This window comes from Hoplias malabaricus, chromosome 4 (assembly GCF_029633855.1).
Source record: "Hoplias malabaricus isolate fHopMal1 chromosome 4, fHopMal1.hap1, whole genome shotgun sequence".
NCBI classification, from domain to species: domain Eukaryota; kingdom Metazoa; phylum Chordata; class Actinopteri; order Characiformes; family Erythrinidae; genus Hoplias; species Hoplias malabaricus.
Window position 1 is genome coordinate 30,159,421 of NC_089803.1, and position 10,800 is coordinate 30,170,220.

At 35.2% G+C, this 10,800-nt stretch overlaps 1 protein-coding gene across 1 annotated transcript; it reads left to right on the forward strand.

The window, feature by feature from the left end:
- The first annotated feature begins 4,888 nt into the window (after positions 1-4,888).
- LOC136695679 (SH2 domain-containing protein 2A-like) lies at positions 4,889-10,007 on the forward strand. The gene is made up of 8 exons (XM_066669900.1): positions 4,889-5,030; positions 5,521-5,657; positions 6,394-6,560; positions 7,192-7,281; positions 7,505-7,670; positions 8,084-8,248; positions 8,550-9,236; positions 9,820-10,007. Exons 1-8 carry the CDS (start codon positions 4,889-4,891, stop codon positions 9,862-9,864), a joined length of 1,599 nt encoding a protein of 532 aa, XP_066525997.1. The 3' UTR covers positions 9,865-10,007.
- The last annotated feature ends 793 nt before the right edge of the window (positions 10,008-10,800 follow it).

Sequence of the window (10,800 nt, forward strand, 5' to 3'; positions counted from 1 at the left end):
ATTTCTATTATTCCATTCATCGTGAAATTTTACAAAAATGTGAAGAACATTCAAATTGTGCATTAAACTTAAAGATGTACAAAAAGTTTTTTGTAGCTTTTTTATATGTAAATGTGTCAGCATGTTGTTAGGTAGTGTTTATTGCATAGCACAAAACATATGATTATTATTGTTACTATTGTTATTATTGTTATTATTTGAGGCATTTGAGTTCTGGGCAGCAGGCTCTGTGCAAGGGAGGGGGCGGCACAGTGGCGCAGCAGGTGGTGTCACACAGCTCCAGGGACCTGGAGGTTGTTGGTTCGATTCCCGCTCCGGGTGTCTGTCTGTGAGGAGTTGGTGTGTTCTCCCCGTGTCCGCGCGGATTTCCTCCGGGTGCCCCGGTTTCGTCCCACAGTCTTAAAAAAAAGGATAAAAGGTAGGTGGATTGGCGACTCAAAAGTGTCTGTGTTGTCCTGTGAAGGACTGGCGCCCCCTCCAGGGTGTATACCCGCCTTGCGCCCAATGATTCCAGGTAGGCTCTGGACCCACCCCGACCCTGGATAAGCGGTTACAGATAATGAATGAATGAGGTCTGGGCATGTGTATTAGGCCTGCCTTAATTTACTCTTGTCCAAAACTAAAGAGAAAATGCTCCAAACTAAAGAGAAAATGTAGACAAGTGGACGTGTTAATGCAATATTTTGTTACGTCTTTAATTTAATAAAATAGCTTAGGTTTGATATTTTAGATGCATGGAATGTGGATCTGTGATGGACGTCGCTGTCTTTTAAACAATTATCACCCTTAGAGGGAGCTATGGAACCACAGAATGTCTGCATATTCTGCATTGGCCAAGATCACAGAAATGGTGGCAGATAATGGTTTAAGTACATTGCTGCGCATTCGTTTTTTTATTTTTTTACATTTTGTGAGTGGTACAGCTTAGACACACATATATATATAAATGTATGGAAGTAAGAAAACATTTCAGCAGAAAGTGTACTCATATTACATAAAATCGATCAGTAATGATTATTTTTTTGTGTGTAGGAGGATGGGTATATGCACAACAGTAAAAACTGGAAAAAATGTTTTAAATTAAATGTGTAAAATAAAAACCTAGATCATTTTTGGATGGTCATTCAGGCATGACATGGCTTAAGTAAAAATACCTAACAAAAAAGCTGATTAGTCACTAATTAATGTTTATCTAAATGTAACTCACTCAGTGAAGTAAATATTTAGGACCAATTTTTAAAATTTCTTTATTACACACAAAATCTAAAACATTTCCAAAATAAGTATTATTTGTATCATAATTGGACCCCAAATCTTCATTATCCCTATAAAAATCAAGATTCCTAAGTCTTTCATAGCACCAAAAACACCACTGTTAAACATCCTAAGAAATAACTTGATAATTTAGGATACAGTTAACTGGTCAGTCACATTTGCAACATTAAAGTCACAGCTGCAACATTGCCACCTACATTTACATTTGCAAATGCCTTCTTTATAATTTTAGATCTCCCTGTAAATGCAGATTATGTTCATATTCATCTCGCTTTTCCAGAGTCTCTAGGGAGAGTCGGGTACCTTTCACTATTTAACATGGCACCAAACCTTGAAGATGTGTCAGTCTGTTCTTCCAGTACAGCAAAGAAGTCTGAAAAATAAATATATTAATGCAAAACACATTAAAGTTTGTAAAATAACTCTCTCAGTACTGTTTTGACACTGTATACATTCCAAAAAATTTATATCAGAAACCCCTTTTTAACTCCACTTTTCTGGTGTACAGCTAGAGACTATAGCTCATCTGTTGATGTGTGATGATTTGTGATCGCCAGAATCTGATCACAAAACTGCAACTGTCCAGATGTTCTTGATTGGAGGAACACTCTCAACCCAGCAGTTACACTAATATATGTAAAAACCTCAATAACACCACTGTGACTGATACATTTCTTTCAGTACCATAAACACTACTGTGAACATCACCACAAACACCACCTTCAACATAACCACGAAAACCATTCTGAACACTACTACGAAACATTTTTCTTGAACATCAACATCATCACCACCATTGTCAACACCATCGTAAACACCACTGTCAAAACCACCTCAAACACTGTCTTGTAAGTGTCACTGCTGTAATGAGAATGGAGAACCTAAGGTGGGTTCCACTGTTGGAAGGGGTCGAGTGATGAATTGTGCAGCAACAAATGAGCTACAGTGAGTAACTGGAACTCTACAAAATACCAACAAAGTAGCTACAAGCTATATATACCTGTTGTAATGACAACACCACGGATCTACTGGAGGATAAACGGATCCGGATCGGAGTCGCCTGCTATGTGGGGCACTCCAAAAATAAAATAAATAAATAAAAATAAACCAGATTAAAAAAACTGTAATTAAAAGGAGTGATAAGAATTGTCTGTTTCTTTGATGAATACAAATTATGGTATGCCATATGTTTCAATCATACACATTACAGGATTACACATTCGCTGATAGTCCCCTTTTTGTAAGGACACTTTACAAGTTTGCTTGTTATTATAATGAATATTTTGTGCCTCTGTTTGTTATTCGTTATGTTTTATCAGTAGACTGATTGAATAGCTTTGATAGAATAGATAGTATATAAATTTAGCAAAAGAAAGTAGCTTTGTCGCAGGTGAGCTGTTAAACGGTGTGTTTCCAGTCTGCCTTATGCTTTAACGTCTGACTCTGTTTGCCATAACTTTGCTGCAGCTGTTAATTTGAGAAGTGAGACGGTTAGGAGGGAAACACTTTGGTTTCCTGTACCAAAGCAGTCTCTGTATGAAACTAATGAAAGTGATGCCTGTTTGATTTTACTGGATGCTGTTGAAATAATACCTTTTATGAAAAAAAAAAATATATCAGTAAAATCTGCATCATATTTTTTCTCAGCATGACAAGTTTTGCAGGCAGCTTAAATTGATGAATCAATATGGAAATAAGCAAATTTTAAACATAGCTTTTTTTTTACAATATAATAATGTATAATATATTTATTTATAATGTTATGATATTCAGTGAATTATATATATATATATATATATATATATATATATATATATATATATATATATATATATATATATATATATATATATATATATATATAATTTCAAATGTTAATACAGAATCATTAACATCTAATGGTTTTAAGAATAATTTTCTCCCCCGCTGGGTCACTGACACAAAAAAACAAAAACATCACCATGACATTCTCTCTTGTCTCTTAAAATGTGCGACCTTTCAAAAATGTCAAGCTGTTCAGATCTCCCCCTACGGCAGACGTATCTCATATTCTAGACATGGAGCAGTTAACACTTCCTGTCTATCACTAATCTTTGGTGTCCACAAAGAATGGAAATTAATCAGTGCTGACTTCATTTGTAGTCATTTTATGACACTCACTGTATTTACACCGATTTATAATTACATTAAAAGAATGCTTCAAATTTCTATTCCATTCCTTTTGAAAATAAGAAAAACACCTCTGTTATGCCACAGACTGTCCTGTCATAATGAGCAAGAGTACAGTTTTTGGTTTGCACTTGGGTAAAACATGACTGACACACATTTCTTAACATAATCCCCACACGTTGACAACACTTATGCAGTCCATTCCTCCACAGAAAAAGTCGAGACGTAAACAACCTGAGTCTTCATAGATTAGTCATACACACACCTTCATTACTTCACAGATTGATCATGTGACAAGCCACTGATTTTGTCCATTGAGAATGGCAGGTGTTAGCAATGGTTAACTAGTGACTCATCAAAGAAATAAACAATAACAAAATCCCCAGTAGCCCTTAAACCCAGTAGTTTGAAATAAAACCTACTGTAATCCCACAGTGGTGGTCTGAGTTGTGGAATGAAGGCTGGTGTGTCAGTGCTGAAAGGCCTCGGGGTAAAACCTGTGACACATTAACTCTGATGAGGATGTTTTCCTACTCACAGTGAGGAAAAGTCAGGCCACCACACAGTAGTAGAAACCCAGGCTAACCATGATGTGTGACCTCTATTTTACTGTACGCAAACTGATATTCTAAAGGTGAGTTCCAAGCTGGAATTATAACTGTGGAATTCACTTAGAGGAAAGTATTTCAGTGCAAAAGACAAAACATTGAATAAACCCTTTAAAATATCAAGCTTATTACATTTAAATGTGCATTATTTCATTACAAAATACAATGAAACTGGTTGGTATTATTTCTAAATTAGAATCTGCTGCTGGGTCCTGGTCATTTAAATGGGTGATTTACATTAGCTGTTGTTAATAACCTTTTCTGTCTTTGACAAGTATGATTAAGAGCTGCATTGTTGCATTGTTAATAAAAAATAAAAAATAAAAAAAAAATCAAGTTTCCTTGAACAAAACAACAGTCCTTAATATTGTGTGACATGTTTAACATAAAACAGCAGAAATACTTTAACAACTCCATTTTTAATATGGTTGTTTTCTGTTGTTGCTGTAGCGGTTTTCCAGCCAGAAGGGTTTCAAGGACTTCTAATTTAGGCTTAAAGAATGAAGTACTATGACTGTAAATTGCAGATCATTTCTCTTGCACTCAATTTGCCTTCCAGCAGCTTCATCACTGCTTGCAACAGTCGCACCGTGATTGCGCACACAGAGACCACATTTCTTTCCTCTGCCTGCTTGGTTCCATTTCTCTTCAGGAAATTCTAAGATGGTGAAAACCCTCAGATGTGTGTGTGTCAGTGTCTGTGTTTGTGTGTGTGTGGTATGTGCTTTTTTTCCCTCTCAGCTTACAGTCACATATACTCAGACATGAGCTGTTCACTTTACCTATTGCTCAACACGTTTAATTTTCCAGGCCCCATGGAACAGTATGTAATGTAAATGTCAGCAATGTATATCAGTCCTGTAAGTGTATGTACACCCTCAGAACGCCTTTTCTTTCCTCTGAAGCAGCTGAAGAGACCATCTGCCTTTAGCAATATGAGACTCAAATCATACCACATGCAACAACGCTCAACAACAGGTATGTCTCTATTGGTTCATACAGTTGCTTTCAAGATTTTTGAAATATTTGAATTTGAAAATGCATACATAAATACATATATATAATATGAATATATTAATTTATGATAAATAATTTCATTTAAGTTTCATTTTAAATGTTTTAGTTTCAATTTTCATTTATGATGAATAATTTATAATAATAATTTTTTTCAAAATACATTTATCAGCCATTTCAATTTTTTATGTAGTCATAGCAGTGGAATTAAACAGTGTGCATTTAAATAGAAACCTATAACCTAATAAACAGATTGAATGAACATTTTATTTAGGGCATCAAACAATATCCTTTCACGGTAAAGAGGTTTTTACTAAAATTCAATTATATATAAAAAATGTATTTTACTGCACTTTTGTTTTGTATTATAATAGACCTGTGTGGTCCATGAAAATGTATCACTTGTTGTCTATTATCATAAATGTATATGTATGTCTATTATGTTTGTACTCAGAAACTCTATGGCAAAATCTGCGGTGCCCTAGTCTGTGTAGCCTCAAGTCAGAGATCAGTTACCTCACTGGAAGACACTCAATGGAGAAGAGGTCCAAGCCACACAGGTTCCAGTCCTGCCTCATGTTTTGCTTGAAGGTAAAAATGGTCATTGCCTTAAAAGTACTAAAGATGTAGCTTCAAAATATTTCAATGTCGGCCTCAGCGCATGCAATATCATGAGGATCCACTTTTGTGATCCTGGCATTTGTAAATAAATAACCTAATTTTCACAACAACTAATGTGTAATATATAACCGTTACTGAATATGGCTTGATATATAAAACAATAATTTACAGTTTCATGTATCAGACCTGAATATACTATACATTTATTATAGCATATTATATATTTTACTATATATTATAGCATCATATAGTATTATACTTATAATAAACCATCCTATTTCTCATCTCCAGCCAGGATTCAGCTTCCCGACACAGTGTAATTTTATTATTGACAGTGTTCAATACTGACTCATCATAAAACTGAGCTACTGTATTTTCTGGGAAAATTCAAGTCATTGCAGTTACTGCTATTACAAATTAAACCTTGCCCAAGAAGTGCTAAATATGTATAGAGCTGCCCTTTTTTACCCCTCTGAGTAGGATTATGGGCAGAGATAGTAAAATGTAACCAGATTGCCCTGACAAGCCCAGGTAAGATAAACATGAACAATGAGTGTGTTGAGCTGGGTTGGGGCATTTTATGACATCAGGTGGAAAATAGGCAAATGAGGGCAGCAGACTGACTCCAGTGTAGCTTAGGGGTATAGCGGAAGGCAGGGTGCGCTTAGTGTCTTTTGTAAAGCTTCCCCTCTCTGACCCTGTCTAGGAGCGAGTAAGGATGGAGCAGAGACGGCCAGCAGCCGACACCCAGCCAGACAGCACAGAGAGAAGGCTGAGAGAACTGACCCTCAAATGGTTTACCGAGACACAGGCTCCTATCATTCTCCATGAAGGGAATTTTCCAGCCTGGTTTGAGGGCCTCATCAGCAGAAAGTAAGAATCATAATTAGAGCAACAGTGAGTGTGTTGGGACATATCAAAGTAAAAGACAGTGTTGCTGAATGGAAGATTTGGTAGTATATAATTTCTTTATGTCAATGATTTTGGAGGTTTGCTTCACTGAGACTGAATGAAGCAGTCAAGCTCTTACATAGCTCTAAGCTCTGAGTACATATATTTTATCAGTGGTATTATGCTTAGAAAACATTCATTTATTTGTGCCCCAAAGCACTTGCTGTTTTAGCTACGGACATCATATATGTGACTGTGTTGATCACAATTATGATATATAAACAAAACATTATTTCCAAAATGGTAATCGTTCCAGTAGAAAAGAAAACTTTACTTTCAATATAATATTTTCTGTAGAAGCTATTCTTTTAAAAATAATTTATTTTATTGTTGATCAATTCTATTCTTCCTTTCATTATGTAACATTCACACAAGAAATGTGGCAGCAAGCATTTTTTAAATTTAGGCACAAAATTAAAAAAGAACAGACCAAAAATATATAGTGTTTTTCCAACAGTGACAAGTGTGATGCTCATTAATTTTACTATAGATTATGTTGTTTAATTTTTTTTTATTTATATATTTTTTTACATTTATCTGTATTATGAAATAGGGATGCAGAAGAACATTTGAAAGATAAACAACTGGGCTGTTTCCTTATTCGTCTTAGTGACAAAGCCACTGGATACATCCTCTCTTACAAGTGAGTATAAATTTATTTACCCATTACACATGCATTTGAAACCTAAAACCTCTCCTCAAGTAAAGACATGGCATGTCAACTTTTTCTGATCAAAATTTAGTGAAAAACATTCTCTACATGGTTTGCATTTTTCCTTTATGCAAATGAGGAAATTGGTCAGATGCCCAAAGTTCAAATGAAATCTTCGAAGCTTCAGGCAGAAAACATTTTCATGTTATTTCAGAGGACGTGACCGGTGTCGGCACTTTGTCATCAACCAGAATAAAGAGGGCCAATTTATTGTGTCAGGAGACACAGAGATGCACGATACACTAACTAGCCTGATCGAGTTTTACAAGACCAGTCCCATTGAGCCATTTGGGGAATATCTGACATTGTCTTGTTTTGAGGTAAGGCACACACACCACACAATGTACACTGTGAATTTATACATTATAAAAGCTTATAAATTGGTTACTAATGTATTATTATTTATTTATTATTTATAAAGAATTTATATATATATATATATATATATATATATATATATATATATATATATATATATATATATATATATATGTATGTATGTGTGTGTGTGTGTGTGTGTGAGAGAGAGAGAGAGAGAGAGAGTGTGTGTGTGTGTGTGTGTGTGTGTGTATGTGTCTGTGTGTGTCTGTGTGGGATTTTCGACTGTTTCTATTGCTCTATAGTCCTTACAGTTTAAGAGAATAATAATGGTGCAGCTTTTACAATATGTACTGGACATAAAAAACTGGACATTTGAAAAGGGTTTAACTGAGTTGAGTTTTTTCTCTTGTAGACTTCTACGAATGAACTGTATGATGTGGTGCAGTTTGAGCCAAAGGGGAAACCAGGAATAAATGTAAAAACAGCAAGAAACATGTGCGACCAGCGTGCTGAAAAGAACCCCAGTCAGTCTCAACAACCCCCAGCAATACCATCCAGGAGCAATAGAACCACTCAAGTAATTAATAATATATATATTTTTAATATTATACTGAGATATTCTTTAGCTAGGAATGGCTGAAATTTTAACATCATAGTCATTGTAGAACACTGGTCAGTTGAATTCATAATCAGTCCTGTTTCATTAGATTTAGTACAACGCAGTAGGTGAAATGCTAAAAACTAATTGTATATATATATATATATATATATATATATATATAATTTTTTTTTACTAAACTTTACAATGATAAATCTATGATTTCAGAGACTATTGTTTGCTGTTTTATGATTTACCTAAATTGTTATGTTATGTACAGGCAGTTCCTCCAGTTCCAAAAAGAAGCATCCCACAAAAGATGAACTCTCTAGAAGAGAAGAACAGCTCTGAAGGAAATGTGCTGTATGCCCAATTGGAGCAGCCTAAAGACAAGTATCCTGAGCCCAAAATGGAGGGACGTGACCCTCGATGGTCTGGCCATCAAAGGGTCCGAGCCCTGTGGAGCCCAGCTCCTGGACAAGGCACTGTGTACTCAGAACTCAACCTCTCAGATTGTAGGAGCAGATCACTGCCCCTTCTGGATGATGACACAAAGGGAGAACACTCATACAAGCTAAACACACCTTCTCCCAGCCCACCACAACTGTTTCCTAACCTCCAGAAAGAAAATGCAAGGAAAGTTTTGGGCCAAACACTGCCAGGCTACAGTCACAGTCTCGATAAGCTATCTGATCATTCGTTCTACCAGCTAGCTGGACAGCCTGTCAACCCCAGAGACACAAAGCAGGCCACAACCATCAAACCTCAGCAGACATGTGATGTTACATATGCTGAAGTGCCTCGAGAACCTATTCCTAACCGTTTCCTCACAGAAGAGAACACCTATGAGCAGATTCCTGAACCACGACAGACTCCCAGCTCTAAGGGGCTCACTTCAAAGGGGAACACACACAAGATGCTGGAAGACTTCAAATCCAAACCCACTGAGTCAATATGGGGAAGTAAGGTGAGTGAATTACTGGCACTGTTGTTTTACGCTGGTTTACCAAAACAATGTTAATACTGTATTTTCAGTAAACAAATTCATATACTTATGGTGAACTGACTCATTGAACTAGAGCAACCAAATGTGACATATCACAACAATGACAACAACAAACAGGCAAAAAGTACAACCTACCCACAGAAGTTCTTTTTTTTCTTTTGAGCTAAGTAAAAAAAAACAAAAGCAGTTTACATTTAATTTGTTAATTAAGTTAATAAAATATTGTGAAATATGATTAGCATGTTATAACATTTTGTACTGGCATAATAGTACACTAAAAAAATGATGCATTAAACTTACCCGATTTACATGTGTACATTACTTCTACATGAATAATATGCATTAAATCAGCTCAGCTATTTCCAAAAGTGAGTTACTAATCAATGACCTGCAAGACAAGATTCTGTAATGTTTATGTGGAAAGGCTGTACACACCATATCCTGCAAACAAATGCATCACTTTTCATCAGTACACACTGAATGAACCTGTGAATAATCATTACCTTAAACTCGGTAACAGTAACTGACTATTTGTTTCCTGCAGGGTGAGAAATGGAAATGGCTGCTCCCGGAAAACTGGAAAAAATGACTCCTTGCTCACTTTCTAAACCAGCTGTTACAGAAAATAAACACACACAAACGTAAAAGTTACACTAACACTGACACACAGTCAGTTTATACACTTTATTTATGCCAAAGCTATTTTTATACATACAGTTTTAATTTGTAAAATCCTGTTGGTTTATTTGTATATATCTGCATGAATATTTATTAACTTAATAAATTTATTGTTGTATGAAAAACATTGTTTTTTATTTATTTATTTATTTTTTATAATGTAATATAGAAAATGCACTGTTAAGCACGAATCAAGCAACCAGTGCAAATGTACAACAGATGAGTGTGAAAACAGGTTAATGTGCATACTCAATATTTGCATATTATCTGCTCTCAGTGGTAAATGTGCACAGCTAACTATGTACTTACTGGGAGAAAATGCTTTTCACTTCATTGCCCTGTGTGCTACGACAGTAATGTTGTACCCATTTTCTCTCTGTCTGTATCAGTCTGTCTTCTAGTTATACCAGGTTTACTACTGTTTGGTTGTAAATAAAACCAGCAGTCAAATCAGCCTGCTTAAACCACCTCTTTGCACTCACACTCACATACTTAAAACTCTCTTTTAGATATTTACATTCAATAATTATTTAATCATCAAAATGTACAAAATGTTGGTTTTACTGATAGAGTCATTTTCTGTATCAGTATTAATAATGATAATGAATTTTGATTAGACATATAGGTTGAAATTCTTCTAGTATTCAGCCTACAGTCCAAACTGAATGATACAGAACCCATTAGCTGTGTGCACAGTAATTGAATTTTAGCTACAAAATAAAACATGAGTTTTTTTTCTTCTTCTCACACTATAAGCACATTTCAAATTTAACAAATCAAAAGCAAATTTTGCCTTCTGATTAGTTCAGTAGAAAAGGGATTTGTCTGTCTTATGAGAATTAGAGCT